Source organism: Trichoderma ghanense (assembly GCF_004382785.1).
Source record: "Trichoderma ghanense strain CCMA-1212 chromosome Unknown scaffold_0, whole genome shotgun sequence".
Classification (NCBI taxonomy): Eukaryota; Fungi; Ascomycota; class Sordariomycetes; order Hypocreales; family Hypocreaceae; genus Trichoderma; species Trichoderma ghanense.
Genome location: NW_027395663.1, coordinates 121,167 through 142,461, shown reverse-complemented (window position 1 = coordinate 142,461; position 21,295 = coordinate 121,167). Strand labels below are relative to the sequence as shown.

The 21,295-nt window shown below is 54.5% G+C and overlaps 6 protein-coding genes across 6 annotated transcripts; 3 read left to right on the top strand and 3 right to left on the bottom strand.

Moving 5' to 3' along the window:
* Nucleotides 1–1,147: 1,147 nt before the first annotated feature.
* CCMA1212_000052 (Protein dip1) lies at nucleotides 1,148–2,832 on the bottom strand (the record flags this gene model as incomplete). Its single annotated transcript, XM_073697537.1, has 3 exons — nucleotides 1,148–2,071; nucleotides 2,147–2,682; nucleotides 2,757–2,832. 3 exons carry the CDS (start codon nucleotides 2,830–2,832, stop codon nucleotides 1,148–1,150), a joined length of 1,536 nt encoding a protein of 511 aa, XP_073563064.1.
* Nucleotides 2,833–4,027: 1,195 nt separating this feature from the next.
* On the bottom strand, nucleotides 4,028–5,935 carry CCMA1212_000051 (Phospholipid:diacylglycerol acyltransferase; the record flags this gene model as incomplete). The annotated part of the gene is made up of 1 exon (XM_073697536.1): nucleotides 4,028–5,935. The coding sequence occupies one exon, from the start codon at nucleotides 5,933–5,935 to the stop codon at nucleotides 4,028–4,030; it is 1,908 nt and encodes a 635-aa protein (XP_073563065.1).
* Nucleotides 5,936–7,031: 1,096 nt separating this feature from the next.
* CCMA1212_000050 (N-alpha-acetyltransferase 30) lies at nucleotides 7,032–7,655 on the top strand (the record flags this gene model as incomplete). The annotated part of the gene is made up of 2 exons (XM_073697535.1): nucleotides 7,032–7,211; nucleotides 7,284–7,655. 2 exons carry the CDS (start codon nucleotides 7,032–7,034, stop codon nucleotides 7,653–7,655), a joined length of 552 nt encoding a protein of 183 aa, XP_073563066.1.
* Nucleotides 7,656–8,006: 351 nt separating this feature from the next.
* CCMA1212_000049 (uncharacterized protein) lies at nucleotides 8,007–9,171 on the bottom strand (the record flags this gene model as incomplete). Its single annotated transcript, XM_073697534.1, has 4 exons — nucleotides 8,007–8,125; nucleotides 8,259–8,442; nucleotides 8,533–9,062; nucleotides 9,144–9,171. 4 exons carry the CDS (start codon nucleotides 9,169–9,171, stop codon nucleotides 8,007–8,009), a joined length of 861 nt encoding a protein of 286 aa, XP_073563732.1.
* Nucleotides 9,172–9,836: 665 nt separating this feature from the next.
* On the top strand, nucleotides 9,837–11,170 carry CCMA1212_000048 (Diphthine methyltransferase-like protein; the record flags this gene model as incomplete). Its single annotated transcript, XM_073697533.1, has 2 exons — nucleotides 9,837–10,099; nucleotides 10,174–11,170. 2 exons carry the CDS (start codon nucleotides 9,837–9,839, stop codon nucleotides 11,168–11,170), a joined length of 1,260 nt encoding a protein of 419 aa, XP_073563731.1.
* Nucleotides 11,171–12,333: 1,163 nt separating this feature from the next.
* CCMA1212_000047 (uncharacterized protein) lies at nucleotides 12,334–16,940 on the top strand (the record flags this gene model as incomplete). The annotated part of the gene is made up of 11 exons (XM_073697532.1): nucleotides 12,334–13,294; nucleotides 13,361–13,549; nucleotides 13,622–14,087; nucleotides 14,154–14,269; nucleotides 14,329–14,400; nucleotides 14,478–14,702; nucleotides 14,771–14,874; nucleotides 14,940–15,198; nucleotides 15,257–15,399; nucleotides 15,462–16,066; nucleotides 16,135–16,940. Coding segments are annotated over 11 exons (3,945 nt in total), but the record flags the coding sequence as incomplete, so codon positions are not given.
* Nucleotides 16,941–21,295: the final 4,355 nt, after the last annotated feature.

Here is a 21,295-nt window from a genome sequence, read left to right as displayed (position 1 = left end):
ATTTCCCTCCCTAAAAAGAACAAGCGCCAAGCACAAGCCACAGAATCCACATAACGTTCGCAAAGCCACATGAAGAATCGCCGCTAGCAAGGCGCCGCTCCCCCATTTTCTCCCCCACGATCCACTTTCAAGATTCCATGTGAATGAGCTAAGGAGTGATTGATGATTGAATCTCCAGTTTATGGAATTGTTTGCTTCGGAAATGGGAGTCGGAATCGTGGGATATCAGGTGTGTTTTCTCCGCTGCCCGGGGCCCTCCAGCATTTACTATACTGAAACACACGGACTGACTAAAGTAAGAACAGCTGAGATTTGTCTCGCTCTTCCACCGGCTGTTGTCAGCCATTTCCAGTCAAAGTGACCTGGCCAAAGTCTTGGGTTGAGATGACCACGAATTGTACCACGAAGGATGAGATATCACATAGAACAAATGGCTGTCCTGACACCTGCCCACCCGCCGGAACAGGCATAGTATCATGGAAACGCTCGACTCTCACACTTGTACGGAGCGTACGTCCAGGTCGATGATTCAATTAGCCATTGTATTAGAATAAACGCCCAGCATTAAGTAGTCTTGTAGAATCCTAAACAAGGAAAAGATAAAGACAAAAGAAAACACCATCGCCCAGGTAAGAAATTCCCCTTTGCCCATTCGCCCTTGTGCCAAGCATCATGCCCAATAGTAAGACATTGTATGTACGTCTGTATGTACAAAGAGAAGTGGAAAGAGTTTGGCAAAGAAGCTGCTTCTCTCGCCCCAATAAACACCTTGTCTATGATGCGAGGCATGTCCCTTGACTCATGTTCTCATGTCAAACATTGGCCGGCCTGTCGCTGATCAAGTTCGAGAGTAGAAATCCCGTGTCACTCCGCGCATCTAGTACTCCAAAAACTCCAGGAAGGCTTCCGTCTTGTGTCTCCAAAGATGTGACCCCATGCATCGTTCAGAGGCTTTGAGGCTTGGCCACAACCCTTCAGTGGTTGGCTTCCAATGCGCCTCTCGAAATCATAAAGGAAACGAGGTAAGACAACACACAGTGCGCACTAAAGGAAGAAAAAAAAAAAGGGGGACAGAAAGGAAAATGCAGCCGTCGCCAGAGTCGTAACGTACATGTGCATATTTGGGCTAAAAGAGTCTCAGGGGCCCCTAGTTGATGGCCCCTGCGAGGTGTTCGTCAGACGCCGTTTCGGCCATTCTCGCCTTGCCCTGTCGTCTGGGCGGTGGCGCTTTTGGTGGTATTTTCTTAGTGGTAATGTTGGCAATGTGTACCGTGGTGGCAGCATGCTTGAAGGGGATGCCGTGCCGGTGCTTGGGGACTGCCGGGAGGGGCTTCCTGCCTTTGCCAGCGCTGTCCTCCGACTCCCCGTCGTGCTCCAAGTGCCCCGGGTTTGCTTTCGCGTCCTGGCTCCGACTGGGCGTCTGCACGCCTGGCTTTTCCTTGACCTCGGCCACATCACTGACACTAACACTGCTGGACGAGTCCCTCGGCGAGACGCTCATGCCCAGGAGCTTTCGCGCAACCTCCGCCTGTCCGGATGCCTCAGACTCCTCATCGTCTGCCTCGAGCCAGCTGACCTTGGCTACTCGGTTCACCAGTCGCAGGGTCGTCGGGTCGGCAGGCGCAAAGTGAGCGTTTTGCGAGCCCCTCAGGATCCTAACCACGCGGAGAACTTCATCCTTCTTATAGTGCGGCGGTTGGTTCATCTGCGTATGCGCTAACAGAGGATACAGAATTCGCAAGTATGTATGCCGGAGAGACATTCTCTCATCAGGGAGATCCATCAGATTTCGGATGATGACGTCTAGGAGCACTCGCAAGTCGTTTGTGTAGAAGTATTCGTACGTCGCTTTCGTGGTAAAGAGAAGATATAGAAGCTTGAGAATCAGCAGCTGGAGAGACGTCTCCGTCTCCCGGTTGAGGAGCAGAATGATATTCTCTCCAAACGTTCGGTACCTTGGTCCGTGGAGGCTCAGGCATTTGACGATGCGGTTTGTCAACGGTTCCGGTGCCGATCCGGGGTTCGTGACCGTGTCTGTGGACGCAAGCATATATTGCTCATTCAAGACAAGCTGATGCTATCTGTCAGTATCCTGAACATCTCCTAGGCATGCGCCGCGTACGTAGGAACAGCAGAAGATACTCACCAGCACTCTAATGGTCGGGTAATGATACGGATCGTTGACATCGCTGGAAACGCCCTCGATGAGGCCAAAGAGTAAGTGTATGAAGTCGTCGTCCACCAGCGCCAAGTCCTCCGGCGAAAGGCGCTCCACGCGCGACATCTCGTACATGAGCTGCAGCAGGAAGCGGTGGAGGCGCGGGTCGTCGTTCAAGTACCGGCTGCTAATCAGCTCCAGAAGCCGAGGGAAGCAAGCTTCCTGAATCATGCGCGGAAACGTCGCCTCGTCGCGGTGGCCGTCGAGGAGCAGCATGCATACTATGGCGTGCAGCGGCCCGGCCTCGTCCTCCTGCAGCAGGCTGTAGATGAGCTGCTTGCGGACGTAGTCCTTGTGCTTCTGGAAGATGACGCTGTCCAGCAGGATCTGCGCGCACATGACGACCTCTTCCTGCGATGCGGGTTGCTGGTCGCGCAGCTTCGTCGTGAGGTTGAGCCAGGACCGAAGGGCATCGTCGATGGCTTCGTAGCTCTCACAGTGCTCCGAGACGCACTTGTCGAGTTCTAGACGGCGCATGGCGACAACAGTCAGCTTTTCCATCTCCCCAACCTCTGAGTGTTCAAGTCCATCGACTCACCAGACCACAGCTCGTCCTCCTCCTCGGGAGAGAGAGGAGTGGGCGGAGATGGCGCCATCTCGTCGTAATCCGCCATGGCTGCCAGGTCCCGCAGCACGAGGCAGCGACTGCATCTGGCCTTTGCGCAGAGAAGGCGGGAGAGGCTGGCGAACCGGCGAAGAAGAGAAGAACAAGAACAAGAAGCCGAATCGCGGCAAGGACTCGTTCGCTCGCAGACTTCGCAAAAGGGCTGACAAAGAGGCACGTCGACAAGCAGCGAAGAGAGTGCGCCAAGGCCCTCCCCCAGGTCACAAGATCCTCCCCCCAGTCTCTCACACCCCGTCTTGTTTGTTCTCTCCTCGTCACAGTCCTCAGGCTCAGCCCGTGTCCAAACCCTGAACGAGCTCCTTGATTGCTGAATTGGCCGGGTTTGCGTCGCTGATGATGCGTGCGGTCTGCAGGCGCCCCGGCTGGACGTGTGGGGTAAAAAGTAAGAGGAAAAGAAGGCGATTTGATTTTGGAATACGGGAGTGACAAAAAAAAAAAGTAGCCTGATGTCACTCAACAGGCGCAGCTGGTCAATTAGGCGGCGCTAGCAAACAAGGGAAAAAATTCATGTCAAGCCACAAAAAGGAGACGGGACGCCATGCTGATATATTTCGTATATGAATACGCGTGCGGCTGGTAATGATACGCAGCATTAATTTTTACTCATTTGCTACGGACTGGGCAAATTCGATGAGAACTTGGCAGACTCAACGAGTCCTTGGCCGGTTTGTTCGTACTTCGAAGGCAGAATCGATATACTTGGCTTCTTCCACTTACACGGACAGCGTATCTGCCGCTTCACCCCATCACTGTAGGTACATTCAATTTGGTGGCATTTATTTAATTTAGTGCCCGGCAAGGACCAGCAATATCCCTGTCCGCCTTATCGTCGCTTCGCGTCTCCTATTCATCATTTCCGCATTGGCTCCAATTTCCAAGCCTTGGTCCTTGGCAGAGAGAAAGGCAAGCCTCCCCCGTATGGCTATCAAGCGTGAACAGGCAAGCATCGTATAATAAGCATCAGCTTGTCGACTCAAAGTAAAGATTCAGCTGTATATCGTCTTGTCTACTCTTCTATGTCCATTCGCAGTGTCTGGGGGTATTATTCGGTCGTGATACCAGCGCTCTGTCCGCCTCTGTTTTTGCATATGTACAGCCCCCCACGCCAAACGCCAAATTGCCCAGCCCAGCCCAGCCAGGCCTATCGCACAGATGGTCCAAGTCACCAGAGTAAGGATATCGTCCTACAACATTTTGCTCCAGATGCTCTTGGCTCCGTTCTCTTCCTCGTAAATCTTCACCTTGTCAGCATAGGCCTTGATGTCGCTAACGACATAATCCGCGATGGTCTCGCCCTTGCCGGCAGCAACCCTTAGGACCAGTTCGTTCAGAGTCTGCCTTCCCAAAATATCGACGTGATCAGCAGTGTTGGGACCACCTCGTGGACTGAATCGATCAGGCTCGTGAGGCATCTCGACCACTGTGATCTTGGAGCCAGCCGGATTGTATCGCTTCATGTGCCAGCCGCGGTTGCACATGTATCCGGAGCTCAACAGATTCACCGTTCCGTCGCCTTCTCCAAGGATAACACCGTGGTCGATCGGGCCTTCGGTGAGCCCGGTGTCAATGGTAATGTTGAGGTTGGTCATCAACGGTTGATCTGGTGCTCGATAATAGTATGATCGCTCCGTGGGTTTGCCAACGCCATAGAAGCAATAGATCTTTAGGTTCGGCGCCCGTGGGAGTCTGGTTTCGAGAGGGTTGATCCACTTCCTGGGAATCTTCTCGTTCGCCTCAACCTCTGCCGCGGTGTGGGCAACGCCGTGGGAATAGCTGCGCTTGATCTGATCTTTATACCAATCCTCGGTCGTGTTGAAAAGATAGTCCATGGCATCATCAACTGTAAAGTTTCGGTCGGGCGTCGTCCAGTTGGCACCGACTCGAAAGTTCAAAAAGGATCCGTACGTGTAAGTTTGGCCCGGTAGGTCATCCGGGGCTCCGTTCAAGTCTCCCCACACGGCGTTTCCTCCGATGGGAAGCATCGACGAGATGCCCGGCATGGCTCGAAAGAGTTCTGCTCGCTCCTCCTTGCTCAAGAATTTCTCCAAGCCATAGATGGCCAAGGCGTTCAGTTGGGCTGTATCGCGCATCTCTCCGGACAAGACGGCCGTCAAATCCTTGACTGCCCCCAACATGCAGCCGCTGATATTGATCCAAGAGTCGATGTGACGTTCCACCCAGTCTTCCCCGCCGCGGCCCCCCAGATCAGACTCGACCCAGTGATAGAAATAGAAGATGACCTGGCTGCCCATGCTGTGCGAGGCAAGGACAACCTTTCTGCCCTCGAATGCGACTGCAGTCTCGATGTACGACTTGAGCCGCGAAAAATATCGGTCTCTCACTTCGAGATTGGCATATGAGAGTCTCCAGTCGTATGCGGCCGTGAACGAGTTTGTGGGATCGTATCCAATGGTGGCCAGGTTCTCAAAGATTTTGCTCCATATCCAATAGCCCGTGATGAAGAAGTCGGTTGCGTCAAAGCCCTGGGCGGCACGGAGCTTCACATGGGGCGGGTCGAGTCCCGTTCGCCTGTCCAACATGATGTGCTTCTTCCAAACCTCTTTGTCAAGGACCAAAGCTCTCATCATTGTCCAGCTCCCCCACAATCTCTTCCGGAAGTAGGCCCTCGAGATGTTAGCTGTGCCCCACGACTCCAGACCGGTAGAGATGACGCCGGGTATCATGATCATGGGATGGTGAGCAGCCAGGCCCTCGGCCCTAGCCTTGAGACCGACCGAAAAGGAATCGTACGAAGTGGCGTCGCGCTCCCCTTGGACGAGGTCGCGCATGTCCCTGACCAGGCCAGCTGGGATGACATCGAGCAAGCTGTCCATGTTGATCTCCGTCAGCTCGGGTAGGTCGATCAGGTCACTCGTCTTGGCGAAGAAGCCCGCCGCAATGAGGCCGCAGAGCCCGCCTAGCAGGAAGATGAAGGTGTTGCGACGCTTGCGCGCCTTGGGCAGCCGTTCGACCACATGGACGTGAGACGGCGGCGGCGTCGACGGACGGTCGCGCTGTTGCTTGTCCGAGTCCGCGACGGTTTCGGCCGAGCTGGACTCTGGTGGGATCCGCCTACGCAGACTTGTCGCCATGGTCGCAACATCCGTGACTGTCAAAGTCGCGGGACGAGAAGAGAGAGGGGCAAATCTGCACCTATTGGTCCGAGGGCAGAGATGCTCTTCCGAAGTTGAGGCTCTCAGGAAACGTTTGGGTTGGTCCGAGTTGGGTTGAATGGCGGCTGACGTCAGTGTTTCGCGCGGCACGAGAAGAGTGGCGATCTTCTTAGCGGCCTTCAGCGCTGTGGAAAGACCGCTAAAGTGAACTGACAGCGCCAAAAGGGTCCAGAGTTCCGTCCCTCATCTTTTCAAGACAGAATGGAAACAAAGGAGGAAAAATCAATATATAACATGCAGTAGACGAAAGGGGGGAGAAACCAGGGAAAAACTAGACAGAAGGTTGAGTAGCTTCGGAGCGACCCAGCAGCCCGTCTATTGGCTGCGGCAAGTTGCTGGAACCCGGTTCACAAAGCCATCAACCTACAGCTTCTTGCACGTTGTTCCCGAGCCGCATGTGGGATCCAGTGTCTCGCTGATGAGGCGTGTCAGCTGCTTCACATGAAGCTCCAGCAATCTGTCGTCGGGCTATGAAACCATGCAAACGAACCATCCATTGACATGTGATTGCGCCGTCACGCGCGACGGATTGGGGGGGAAGAGCCTCCACTTCAACAGCAGCACATATTGGGCTCAGGCTTTGGCTTGTTTGTTAGTCAGACGGGACTTTTTTAAGGCTGCACCAAAAACGGCCAAAAAAAAAGAGGTGCGCTTGTCAGGCACCTGTTTGTTCGTGCCTCATTGCCTATCTTTTTCCGCAGGCCTTCCGCTCTCGTAAAGGATTCGCTGCTTTTCCCGCCCATGCTGACCGGGTTGCCTGGTTGGCTGCCGCTTTGGCTCTTTGCTTGCTCTGTCGACTCACTGGCCGACGGTTGAGTCACTCCATTTCGGAGGAGTTGGGCTGAGGGACGAAAGAAGAGATAAAGAGGTCAGAAAGAGAGGCTGTAACGACGTGAGATAGACGGACAGATAGTGCCTTATAGGCTTCGAGTGTCGGATCTCGCTAGAATAGCTCAGTTCCCGGATACACAGCCTTTTTCTTCACCGCAGACTCAGCAGGCACCGGAAGCACATCATGGCGGTGTCGTCAACGAAGCAGGTGCCCGTCGCCCTGGAATACGTCCAGTATGAGCACCGGCTCGAGAGCCAGTATCTGCCAGCCATCCGGGCGCTCATCTCAAAAGACCTGAGTGAGCCTTACAGCATCTACGTCTACCGGTACTTTCTCTGCCAGTGGTCTCACCTCTGCTTCATGGTAAGCGCCCCCCCGTTTCTATTTGACGGGAAAGTTGAAGAGCGGGCCCCCTGATGAATCTCACGATACCAGGCTCTGGATCCCAAAGACTCGTCTCTCATCGGCGTCATCGTCTGCAAGCTCGAGGTTCACTCGTCTCACTCGCCCCCGACCCGGCGAGGCTACATCGCCATGCTGGCCGTGGCATCGCCTTTCCGCGGCCGGGGGGTTGCCACCGCGCTGGTGAAGAAGGCGATCGAGGCCATGGCCAGCCGGAATGCCGATGAGGTTGTGCTGGAGACGGAGGAGACGAATACACCGGCCATGAAGCTGTACGAGGGTCTCGGCTTCATCAGGTCCAAGAAGTTGCATCGATATTATCTCAACGGAAACAGCGCGTATCGACTCGTCCTCCTGCTCAAGGCCGTCGACCCGGATCACGGCCCCAACTACGATGAGCAATGAGCCCGTTCCACTGGACGGTCGAAAAACGGGAATGGTGATTAGATGTCTACTGCGACTTCACCGGGCACAGAGAGAGGGTTGCATCTCGGGGATATATCGGGTTGCGGCGGTAGAGATACGGCGCATGGGATGGTGTGGCATGGTGCTGTTGCAACTTTGATGTGAGGGTTGGGTCACGCAAGACTGGCGTTTAGCATATTTGCGTCTCTGTTTTCTATCTGTCCTAGCATGCATTGCTTTTTTCGAGTCGGCTTGACAGTATGGGGCAAAGTCCCCCCGTTGGCTATATCAACACAGGTATCATGGTATCACAGCTTTTTTTGACTCTTCTCAAGATCACGGAAAATCTCATCAGGTTTCCTCCGTCTCATGCTTGACTGGGGAACTGGGGAACTTATCGGTCGAGCTGTATATAGAGGCTCTCAGCCCCCATGCATTGCCATGCGAGATGCCGATGTACGTGAATGCATCTTTGAATGGTGTCAGTCAGTCTGAGGGCACAGAATACAGCGCAAGGATAGCAGAGAAACTTGCCTGGCTTGTAGTAAATTGGCCGGGCTCTAGCTTCGACCAGCTTGAGCTCGCGCAGCTTCTGCAACACACGCCCAACGTCGGCCGTGTCCGAGAAATCGGCTGTGTAGACGCACAAGAGGCGATCCTTGCGAGGATCCTCTAATGGCGACCGCGGCGCGACCTTGGCCGCTATGCCGAGCTCGTTGTTTGCGGTTGCTTTTGCGACAATCTCCCACACCTCGTTGACTTCTGTGGCCGGGCAGAACAGCATCCACTACGAAGCAAGTCCGCAGTTAGCAAACCATCGTTGAAGGCAATGTCCGTCCTCATATCGCAAATCAGGCCATCGGTTGGAGGACCATACTTTGCCTGTCCGGACCTTGACGAGATGGGCCAGCTTCAGAATGTCGCTTGTGGCCTGCCTCCGCTCCTTTGCGATTTCATTTTCGACAGTGGACGGGGCCTTTCCGGACCTCTGCATTCCTTCAATGAATTTGCTGACCAGGTGAAGCCTCTCGAGGCCGCCCTCAGCGACTATCGCCGGCTCGCTGCCCTCCTCCTCCGGCGCCTCGTCCTCGTTGCCCCTGGAAAACTGGCCCTGGCCCTCCCGCTTGTGGACGCGGGGGATCCAAGGGTTGCAGATGAAGATCCACGGCACCTCGGGCGTCTGGTCAGTCGTTGCCGGCGGCAGCCGCGAGAGGAAGTCGTCCACCGTCTCCGTCAGCTGCCATGCGTAAGAGATGCCGGCATACGGATTGTGCAGTCCCGAGGCCTCCCCGAGGAAGTTTGTCTGGCGCTGCGGACGGCCCGGATGCACTCGCTGCTGCTGCACCCATTCGTCCACGTCAAAGTCGGCGACGCGCTGGAGGAGATGGGAGACGGTTTCGTCATCGCCTGGATCAGCCAGTCAGGGATTTTGGTTCTCTTTCAATCTCCCAGTCAGAGCAGATGATTGTTAAATGAAGTTCAAGGTACCATAAAAGTCAGAATCCTCAGAGTCCATGGCGTTTGAAGCCACTCCCGCCGCAAACCAGGGACTACCCGATCCCGCTACGGTAATTGGGCGCTTCCGCCCGATACGCCTATGGTACGGAGTGCTAATCCTGGCACTCCCGCGCGGCCCAAAAGAGGCGCACGCAGCTCGTAGCAGACGAGCAAGTAATATCGATAGTTGTAGCTGTTCAGTGGCAAGAGACGTCCCAGTTGAGCGCGCGAAATTGAAAGTCCGGGCTGATCCGTGCAAGGCTTCGCTGATTGGTGATGCGAGTGCTGGTGTCGGCAACCTCGATTCTGTCGTCAGCTCGGTAAGGGAATTAGACTAGAAGACAAAAGAAGGGAAGAAATCCAGTGACCGAACCGTGAAGAGATCGTCTCTTATATATACGTAGGCCATGTCATAAATAAGGTGATTTACAACAGCCTCCATGTCCCCTGCAAGCCTCCAGTCAAGCTTCTCCAGTCACTGCTGCCGGGCGGACGGGAAGCTATCCGATAAGCTCCACCAAAGCCACAACTTTGCCGTGTCTCTTCCATCTGGTCTCTTCATGTTTTCTTTTTCCCAGGCAACTGCTGTTTTGACAGGACATCGCTCACTTCGACCGTCTATCGTCAGGCCTTGGATTGAACATTTAGCTCTCCGTTCAAAGGCATCAGCACTGTTTCCTCATCATGGAAGAACTGACGCCAATCGCTTCACTGCATTCACTGATACTGGACCTCCCACCAAGCTGCGCCGAGTTCTGTCCCGCGCATCCTGAATATCTGGTAGTGGGAACATACAATCTGCAAAAGGACGACAGCGAGACAGCACCAGGGACACAAGAGGAGGAGGAGGAGGAGGAGGAGGAGGAGGCGAAGGATTCCCCAGCAGCTCCCAAAGCCCAGAGCCGAAATGGCAGCCTTGTCGTCCTCAAGGTCCACGGCGACGACATGTAAGGCTTCACCTCTGGACGCCGACGAGAGCTGGCGAAGCTGCCGGACTGCTGACTGCCAATGAGGAAAACAGATCGATAGTGCAGACGCTCATGCAACCATCTGCTCTGCTGGATCTCCGCTTCTACCGGGATGTACCGGAATACCGAGACATCTTGGCAGTGGTGTCCAGCACGGGAACCCTGGCCGTCTTCAAGTTCGACCCGCTCCGAGATGCCAGCGCGCCGTTGCAGCACTTGGCCACGAGCAGGTGCGAGGACCTGGCCGACGACGTGCTGTTCCTGCAGTGCAACTGGCACCCAGTCGCGCGCAGAGTGATTGGGGTGACCACTTCTACCGGGTTGGCAAGACTGCTGCTGCTGGACGACGAGTGGAAGATTGCGAAATCTGCCGACGTGGACATTCAGAACTCCCTCGAAGCCTGGTGCATAGCTTTCGCTCCTGTAGATCCCGCATCTCACGCAGCAAATCAGCCCATCTCCGTCTATTGTGGGGGCGACGACTCCATGCTTCGATATACGACCTGTCACTGGGGAGGGGAAGGGGATGAAAATGACCCATCCTCCATTCTAGACATGCCGTTCGGCCCCGTGACAATCAAGGGGCAGCACGATGCAGGAGTAACGGCTATCCTGCCCCTGCCGCTGTCAACCGGGGATCACGGCAGACTGGTCGTCACTGGGAGCTACGACGACCATTTGCGAGTCTTTGCTATTCATGATCTCCATCATTCGTATGGCTTGAAGCGCGTGCAACTGCTAGCAGACGCGAACCTGGGAGGGGGTGTGTGGAGGCTGAACCTGGTGGACATCCAAACGACCGAAGGCTCGACGAAGATACGAATCCTGGCATCTTGCATGTATGCCGGAGCGAGGCTAGTTGAGATTGTGACCGACGACGGACATAGCTGGGCCTGCGTGGTCTTGGCCCGGTTCGAAGAACACAAAAGCATGAATTATGCCTCGGACGTTGTGCCGTCACCGCCTACGAAGGGTGGAAGAACGCGCATTGTCTCAAGCAGCTTTTATGACAAGCTGCTCTGCCTCTGGGAGTACGAGCCGCGGCGATAATACCAGACCCAATTGTCGATGATTCCAAGTTCATTGTGAGAACCGCTTTCCTGGGAACCAAAGGTTTAACTCCTGGCTGGCCAAGCCAGTCACTCGGTGAGGAGTTTGCCTCATTGGGGCGGCGACCATCGTTGGCTTGGCCCTTCACCCTTGAACCATTCTAGAAGATCGCGGAGAAGCGAGACAAGCTAGACATTGGATCTCGGGTAATCAAGCAGCCCGGCGCGGGGTGCATTCGGCAGAGGCATGCTGTTGCTGATCAGCCAGGACCAGAGGACCTTGGAGAGATGCATCACACACCACACGCCCCTCCACCAAGCTGCAGCGGTTCCACTGGGGTCGAAATACTAGTACGACGACAGGCGATCCAGACAACCAGGGGAGATGCCCGGCTCCACCGCTGCGTGCTCTGTGCTCTGGTGAACCGGTACGGATGGTAGGCCGAGTAAAGCAACTGACTGAGTGTCATTGAAGCCATCCATGTGTTGTACATACCATGCCATGTCGTGTAGGTGTCGTGTTTCAGGTACGCTCTGAAGCTCTGTAGGCCCGCCATGTCAGCCTTGCAGCGCCGTGGCACCGCTGTTGAGGGATGAAGGCCTGCCGATGCCCCAGGCCATTAGCCGTCTTGGTCTCCCAGGGCTGTCTGTATGCTGCCTCTAGCGGGTTTTAGCGGTCCGTCAACATGTACTGTACATGTAGGCTCCTATGCTAGGCCCAACGCAACCGTGGATCGAGGTCCCCTAAAAAGCATGGAGTGGGTTGAAGGCTAGAACCTGAAGAAAAAGCTGAACCAGCTTGGAACTCCCTCTACATTCTGCCAGCTGACCGCTTTCCCTCTTGTACCATCTCGGTGCTTTATTAATTCATCTGCCAGCTGTCCCTCGGTTGCCAACTTCTCTGCATCATAGCGATCAGTTCAAGTCATTCCAAGCCGCATCCTCGTCTTTCTTATCCTGCCCTTCTTTAAGCTTAGCAGTTGAGTCATCTTGATCCTTGGGGTGTTGCAGGTCCTGACCCCGCTGGCCCGTTGTTTGCTACCGACGGCCTGTCACCCCAAGAACATTCAACCAAACGAAATATTTGGACCCCCCTGCTCTTTTTCTCACCTTAGTGACCAGCAGCCACCCTCGATGATCGTGCCCAAGCCGACCAAGTTCTAAAGATTCTCTCGAGGCTGTATCGTGGGACAAAAGCATCCCCGAACCGCGCCGCGTGCCCTGCAGCCTTCCTGCTCGCGCCATTCTGGCTGATTCCCCCATCATGTCTACCAACTCCAACGGCGGCGACGCGAGAAACGGCGGCGACGCAGACGTGCTCGCCAAGATTCACCTGGCGCTCGAGGTGGTCCACAGCCCTCACTCGACCAACGATGCGCGTAGGGAGGCCCAATCCTTCCTCGAAGAAGTCAAGGACATCCCCGAAGCTCCCTTCCAGGGCTACAACCTCGCCGCCGACAAGGCCCAGCCGCCTGTTGTCCGCCATTACGCCCTGTCGCTGCTCGAGCATGCCATACGATACCGATGGACCACATATACCGAAGAGCAGGCCCGGACTCTGCGAAACTGGGTGCTGGAGCTGAGCCAGGCAGTCGCCAAGGACGACCCGGGATATCTGAGAAATAAGACTGCCCAGCTGTGGGTGGAGGTGGCCAAGAGAAGCTGGGGCTCCGAGTGGACGGATATGGATGCCATGCTTGTTGAGCTATGGCAGATTCCCAATTCGCCCGCTCACAAGGAGCTCGTCATGTTTGTGCTCGAGGCTCTGTCGGACGAGGTCTTTGCCGGAGACGACCCGGTTGTTGCCATGAGAGAAGGCGTCCTTAGCAAGGCATGCGTCGAGATCTTCACACCTACCGCGGTCCTGGTGGAGGCGTTTCCCAACCGTCAGGCCGGCCCAGACGTTCGCTGTGGTCATGAGGGCTGGCTTAGTCGACTGTCAGACTTCCTGGGCTTGTGTATCAGCTCCGACGCCAAGAATGACGAGGTTAAGACGTGCATTGTCAAAGGCTTCTCCGTGCTCGTGTCGCTTATGCCCTGGGCCATTCCTAAAGCCGTGTCGTCTGCCCGCTGCGTGCCTATCTTGTCTGCCGGCCTAGCGTCACCATCGACCGAAATACAAAAGGTGAGACCAGAATCTGCTTGTGCGATACTTTGCCACGACTCATGCTGACAACTTGCTCCGAAACAGGCAGCCCTCGATGCCCTGTACGCCCTGTATTGCCGGTCCAACTTTACAGATGAAGAGTTCAGAGAGCTTGTGGCCCCCATGTACAGCGGTGCATCCATTCAGCTCTTCAGAGATCTCATTGATCGGTCAGCTGTCGATGCTGAAGACATAGACGAAGACAAGTACCAGATCTTGAAGAAGCTATCAGAGGTATGCCTTGCGATTACTGCTCCTCCGCGCGTGCCCCGGCTTCCTCGCTAACCCGTCTTTTCCCTAAACCAGATGCTGTCGATCCTGGGTGACTATTTCGAGAGGAAGCATTCCCAGGTTCCCCTGGATGCAAGTCCCGAAGCTTTCCTGCAGCTCCTGCTCCAAGTAGTACAACACCAGAGCCTCATGGTATCCATTCCGGTCCTGGTAACATGGGCGAGACTCCTTTCGAACAAGGTGATTGGTCCGAGCGATATTGTTACATCCATGATTGGGCCTCTCCTCGAGATCTGCAGCTCCAGATTGGTCCGATATGAGAACCTGGACCCTGAGAATACCGATCCGACATTTCTCTTCCTGATGGAGGATACCGATACCATACCCGAGCGCCACGCCTTCCTCGGCAATTACCGTCGCTTCGCCTCACAAATCGTCGAGCTCATTGTGCAACTGAAGCTGGTCGACGCAGTATCGCATATCTTAGGGCGCACTGAGCAGCTTTTGCTGCACCTTTACGATGGGCAGCCTCCATTTAACAGTGAGACTTGACCATTCCAATCTGCTCCCCAATTTCGATGCAAGTACTTGGACTGACCATGACCAGAGCAAACCTATTTCAAACATTCGATGCCTGTTCTGCAGGTAGACGCTCACTTCACCCTGATTGAAGCATCGTTGAAGGGTTACGCAAAGTGGAAAAAGGCGCACCAACATGACAACGTACGTAGCAAGGAACGCCTCTGATTTTAGGTGCCAATGCTCACTGATTCTCTTCACAGCCACAACAGATAGCTGAGCTTGAGTCCAGCCTTGAAGGATGGTGCTTGCGCCTCTTGGATATGAAGTTTGAGGTACGTCTGCTCTCACTACTCACAAAGCCCAGTGAACCATTGATCTTATCGCGGACTGACGCTCCGGTGCTCCTTAGGATCCTCTTATCCGGAAACGAACCCTCCAATTGCTCGTCTATTTCTCGACAAACGCTCTGAACAAGAATGCGAACTTCATGCTAAAGGTTCTCGAACACATCATTCTCACTTGGCCGGTTCTAGAAGCAGAGTATCGCGCATACAATGAGGCCGTCAAGGATTTCCAGGTCGAGAGCATGCTCGAGCTGCACCGCCTCGCAATTGGAATGCCTGATCACCTCCTGGTATGTCTTCTGATTTTCCAAACTCCTCACTAGTGGCTCTCAGGACACTAACAGTGGTCTGTCATCAGGGGGTCTATGACCAAATCGAAGTCCGCGTGAACGAGATGATAAATACCGGAAAGCTAGATGATAGAAGGGTTCTGGCATATCGAAGTTTTCTATTTCTCATCATGTGAGTTACCTGACGTCGATGGCCGTGTCCGGATAAACATGGTACAGCTCCTAACCCACGCGCAGTCATCGAGCCAAAAGCATTGACACCCAGGCCAAGGTCCCAAAACTTAGGGAGTTCGTTGAACCTGTCAAGGCGCAATGGCAAGAGGAGAGTATCAAGTCTGCCGTGAAATCGTACTCTGGTTTCTGCGAGCTCCTTGCGCTCGACAAAGCCCAAGCATATTTGGTCAGCCGTCAGGCACAAAACATCCAAGACTGGGGATCCTATGAGCTCGACGCGGAAGGGCTGGCTCTTCAGAGTGAATTGGAAGAGCGCTTGAAGGTTCGTACATGGAAAAAACCCCGCCCTATCGTGAACGTTTACCGACATCATGTAACAGCAACTGCCTCTCCGTCCGACAAAGACACTTCTTGCGCTGTCCGTGGACCGGGTCGACCAGTCTACTACCGCGTTCCAGGCTACCTGCGCCATCTGGGAGGAAGGATTCCCAAACATCCTGGCAGATTTGCTGCGTTTGTTGAGGTAGGTCCTAGCTGACGCCCAAGATGATGTTGTTGTTGCCCTTGGATTAATCTCAGTTCTAGTTATGCTCACGCGTCCCACAACCCGCATCACTGGACGGGATTCCCGGAAGATATGCGCCACATTGTAGACAAAGTCCTGAGCGATCGATTCTGGCAGGCTGGTATATCGGAAGGAAGCAAAGACGATTTCTACGCCCGGGTGTTCGATAAGAAGGGTACGATGGAGGGACTTGCGTCTACGATTCGCGGGACAGTTCGTTTTGTCCGCGAGACTGCCTACGGCATCATTTACTGCATGAGCAAGCTCCATTCACAGTTTTACGGGTTCAGCGAACTCGCCGCTCCGTTGTCCGAGGCCTTCTTTTCGGATTCGATATGGCTGTCAACGCACCAGCAGAGCAACCTGTTGAGTCTGGTCCGACATCTGGTGGATGACTGCCCGGTGGACTGCCGCGAGAAGTTCCTGCCTAGACTGTTGTCTTCTTGCTTCCAGCAGATGGATGCCAAGATCAACTCTGAGTGGGCAAAGCTTGAGCAGCAGCAGAGTGTGGTGGCAGATGGAGATGCCGAGCTCAAGGAGGAGATGAAGTCCGAGAGTATTCTCCGGCAAGTGACGTACACTGCCGTGGTCATGGTGGCGGATATCTTGGACCCTACGAAGCCCAGTATGGCCGACCCCTTGACATGCTCACATGGAAGTTTTCTATTTGCTAACTTTTTTTTCTCGCAATAGACCCGCCAACCCTGAGGTCACAAACCCAGAATGCAGATGAGCACAACGACTCTGGAGAAGCCTACCCCTCTCTTCGAAAGTTCTGTTTAGCCCACCAGGAGATCATCGAGCCGCTCTTGCTTTTCTGCATGCATGGCATTCGCATGCGAGATATTCGATGTTGCGGAATGGTTCTGCGGCTGTTCATATCCTTGGTGCCAGAATTCTCCTCGTCGACTAGCCATGGGTCCAAGAGAAGCCTCACAGGCTCCGACACCCAGGGGGCCAGTGGTTCCGATGCATCTCGCATCTCTCCGGAAATCGCCTCCGCCGTTCGGGAGTACATCTCTTCAGATGTGATGAGAGCATGCGTCACGTCCTTCCATGAGCCATACTTTGTAGATGTCCAGAAGGAGTTGGCATCTCTCATTGCCACAATCGTGGTGTACTACAGCCCAATCACAGCAACGCCGGTCAACGTTCTCCTGGCGCTGCCAAATGTGAACCCTGCAGAATTGGAGCGTCTGAACTCTTACGTACCCAAGCCGGCATCGCATACGCGGCAGCAGAGAGCCATTGTCATGGAATTCCTGAAGGATCTCAAAGGAGTGAGCGTCTCGGAGATGGGCAAGCTCAACAAGACGGGCGTGGATAGCGCCTCAGGTCGATCTAAGCGCACTGGCAGAAGCAAGATGGCTCAGGGCTTCATGACCAGCGCTCCAGCGACATCGGACGCTGCGGGCCGAAAGAGAGCAGAGGCTACGGGAGGCCGGGCCACAGATGACAACGATGGCCTGGAGGGCATCTCCAATCTTTTTGAGAGCTGAAGAAGCAATGCGACGACGCCGGCCGTCGAAGAAAAACACCATGGGAGAAGAGGGTGAACAATGGTGGCAATTGGGCGCACCACGGGCTGCAACTCCCCTCATTGTCGTGCACTAACTTGCTCTACAAAATTCCTGCTTTATTAGAGTATGCGGAGGACAAGGGCGTGCTAGGAAAGAGAAGCTGATAATAGGGGGTAGAGACTTGCTGTCGAGAGGAGACGAACGCTTGTGGGCAGACACGTCATCTATGTCGGTTTTAGAGGGTGCAGAGGATATTGAGACTACACGCCTGTATTTAAAGTCGGCATCCTGCCTCTCGAGGCACTGCAGGACACTGAGCTAGAGGGACCATACATACTAGGTAGAGGCATGAAAGGGAGGAGCTCGAGCTACTACCTTGCAGTGAGACGGGGTAGTGGTAGTGATATGATGACAAGGTATATGGCAAAAATATAGTCTAGCGGCGTCTGTCTTGCTACAAGTACGAAGGATTCGGGACCAATGTGAATTCACCCATCATCGATCTTCAGACCAGATGACGGCGAGATTGGCGGATGTTGCCGAGGGCCTCCTTGTAAGGCGTGCCTGGAGGGTTCTTTGCCCCCCCTGCTTAGCATGCTTGGCTTCTGCTTCTGCCAATCTAACTCATACATGTCATTGCAGAAGGAAATCTTCCGAACGAGATTGCCGAGGCACAAAGAGAGGCGAGGGGGGCATGTTCCAATTGCTGGTAGCAAAAGCACGGGTTTTGCTGATTTGGGCTGTGCTTTTTGTGTTGCCTTGGATGTCCTGTTTCTTTCCTCTTTCCTCTTCTTCTCTCTTTGCGAATCATGCTTTCCCAAAATCTTCTTGGGGTACCAAAGATACGGCCATGTCAGTTGTGTTTCTGATCAGTACTAGGTAGTTGCATTAGCATGAGGCAACGATGTGTGTGGACGGCTGAGAAGAGTACGAAGGTCCGGAGTCCGGATTTCGGCGGTGGTATTGTTTTTTTTTTTTTTTTTTTTTTTTCAGGTTTTGTTTGGGTGATGTTTGGACGGCTGCCGTTGTGTTACTGCCGGTCACTACCTAGGAGCACGAAGCCGTCATGCTCGGGGTGTGGCTATCTAGAGTAAGGTAAGGTGAGGCGAGGTGAGGCGAGGGACACAGTGATGCCGAATGGACGATGGGATGTTCCCGGGCAGTTTGCCAGTTTGCGCGAACTTGAGGCTTTGGCTAGAATGACGAACGAATTCAATTCCAGAGATGTCGGTAGAGAAGAGAACAGAAAGAGTGAGAGAGAGAGGCAAACCACGGCGAGCTGGAACCCGGTTGGAGGAGGGGCGGGAGGCGCTGGAAGAAAACGGGCTGTGTGACGTTGCAACAGCGAGACGAACGAATGATGAAGGGGGTCGCACGCGGTGGCATGAAGGAACAAGAGCGCTGTGATCCGTTTCCGTTTCTGCCTCGCTTACGCGTGTTTTGGCCTACCGGGGAAATGGGGAAGAGGGAAGAAGAAGAGAGGGAAGACGAGGGTGATGATGCATGAATGGCGTCTTTCTTGGCGGTTTATGCGAGGTGGTCTGGGGTTCAATGCTGGTTTGGCGTGGGTTCTGGGGAAGCGGGAGGCCTTTGTACATGTATACGGGACTTGAGTGTGGTTCTTTGGTACGAGAGCATTGCGGTATCTGGCATATCACGGAATCTACGTCGTTGCAATGATAGTGATATACCGGCAGCCATCTAACCCGATCATCCGCTCGCAGCAAATCGGACGGGATTGTCGGGTTCCTGTTCCCAGGCTTTCAGCCCCCCTGCCAGCAGCCTCCCATTCGGAACTGCACGTAGCCTCTTTTCTGCGGATCGGTAGTCCATCGATTGGCCTGGCTTGGCCCTGCTCTTCTTCTTCTCTGGGGCTCTCTTTCATCATTCATCCATGCCCCCTTGTGTCTTTTTTTTCTTTCGCTCTCTTCTGCCGTCGTTACAGAAGTGCCTTGGTGGTGAGTTGCCGTACGGGTACGAGTACCCTGTAGCGGAATGATCAAACAGGAGCCGGTTGCCCTTGGCTTGTCGCAGCTAATAATAGCCCGAGGACCGGAAACTGAGGCTATCCATGCTGAGCTTCTACATACAGGACTGTACAGTAATTGAAGGCACTGGACCTCACCAGCTCAGCTACTGCCGACTAGGCCAGGGGTCGTCATTGTGCCCAGCCTGCCGCGCTATGCCTCAAGCGTAGCAGCTACATCGATCACCGGCCAGACCTGAACTTGATTCTTGCTGGATCTCTTTTTTTTTTTTTTTTTTTGCCTGTCCGGCACTTTTCATAGTTTGGCTCGAACCCCGGCAATTGGCCGATTTGCATTGCAGGTCATATGTACGAGGGGCGGCGAGCAATTTCCATCTCGGCCGGCTGCTGGTGCACAAAAGAGCCCTGGACGTGCTTCCGCTGAAGACAGCAATACAGCTCCCCAGCCTTGGCAGCAGATGCTCATGGTCCTTTGGCGGATGCTGCCGATTTGCCAAGATTTGAACATGCCTCTTTGCCTGATGTACAGTAAGCGTGTGTAGGATCAACAACCTACTTCTTGATGATGAACAACAGGGAAATACGCGTAAACAATGGGACGCCCCTGATCTTACCTAGGTACTTACTTAGTACCTGCCAGGTAGGACCTAAACCTGTACCAGCAACCTGAAGTTGGCGGTCAAGTGGCGTACGGCTACGCAATGGCCAAACACGGCCAGGTCCATCAACCAGAGAAACTGGCGATTCATTACTAGCACCGTCTTCTGCAACCCCCCTGGCACCTGTCAGTTGCCAGTGTCCGAGGACAAGCCAGGACCAGAGACTGAGATCCGCGACACGCCAGGTTACATCAGGCAAACGGGCGGTACTCTGTACAGCCGGAGTACACAAGGTACCCGAGCACCTCGGTGGCCCAACCAACACGCGCAGAATACCTAGAGCGTAAGTACCGGTACGGGCCCCGAGTGCAGCTCCCGCGCCGAGCTGCCTGTAGCCGTACCAACCCAGAGCTGGCCGGCTGTCGTACATGTAAGTATCCCAACACTTTCGCTTCCGGGGTTCGTGCTGGGTGGCGGTACCGCATCGCTTGTCACCTGTACTTTGCGTCTTCGTCCAGGAGAGAGATCGCGCTTGTTCTTGTGACAATTGTTTCCGCTTCCTCGCTCTAATCGAATCATTCCCATCTGCTTCACCTTGCTTTCTTTCTTGTTTTGCTTCTTTGCTTCTTTTCATTCCCTTCTTTATCTTTTTTTTTCTCTTTCCCCCTCCCTCATCTTGTTTGCTCTTGGGGGCCCTCACCTGTTGGCCTCTCTCTTGAAACCGCCTATCCCAGGGCTCAATTTCCATCAACTCCCCCCTCATTCGCCGCACATTCCAGAGCTTTGCGTCTGCGTCTTGATTCTCCTCTCGGCTTCATCTTCTGCCTCCCCAGGCCATTCATCCCCTTGCCGGGTTCTATCGCATCATCCGCTCGGAAGAGAAGCGTGCAAGTAAGGAGCCGGTGAAAGCGAGGCGTGGGCGAGATTCAGAGACAGGCAAACCTGCGGACCTTGCCCGGCTGACACTACGCCTGCATCTGACCCCAAGATCCCGGCTCGCCAGCATCCTGCCTCCCGGGTCCCGGACTCGCTTACGGCAGCGCTGGCAGACGGGATATAGAGACTCCAGCTCTGCCGGCCATAGCCTCGCACGCCGGAATCCTCTGGTTAGGCTCCGTGTATACGGGCCTTGTCTGGTTTCCATTCTCTGGGCAGACTCCCGTCCGGCCTTTGTTCTTCGGATTCCCATATTCGTCCTCCGTTGCTTCTGCCGTGTACGGAGTATATACTCACCACTTGCTCCGGGAGGCACAGCCAGCCACTCACAACCGAGCCTCGGCAAATCAGACGTCCACTTCACGAAGCTGGCCTATTCTATTCTACGCTGCTCTACGTTGATCTACGCTGCTCTACGTTAATCTACGCTGCTCTACGTTAATCTACGCTGCTCTGCTCTCCTCGATTCGTCTCTCGTCCCCAAGATACGTCGCCTCTCGCCTACCTGTCAAAGCTCGGCATTTCTCGTCACTCACTGTTGCACCGCCATCCACCTGCCTGCCTTGTGACAGGTTGAGCAAACATTTCCTTTCGTGGCCTCCTGTTTATGCNACAGCTGGAGGAGGCCCCCTCCCTCTCCCCCCGTCGTCTTGGGAGCTGCGTGGCGCCCTCGGATCTTCGTCTCTCGAATCTTCTCTCCTTCACCGTCACGTCACGTCACGGGAAGCATAGGCGGCCTCGGAGCTCAGCATATTAGATCCCGCTGCAACTTGTTTCTTCAGGATTCCTCACGCCGAACTGTTGCTGGTTTC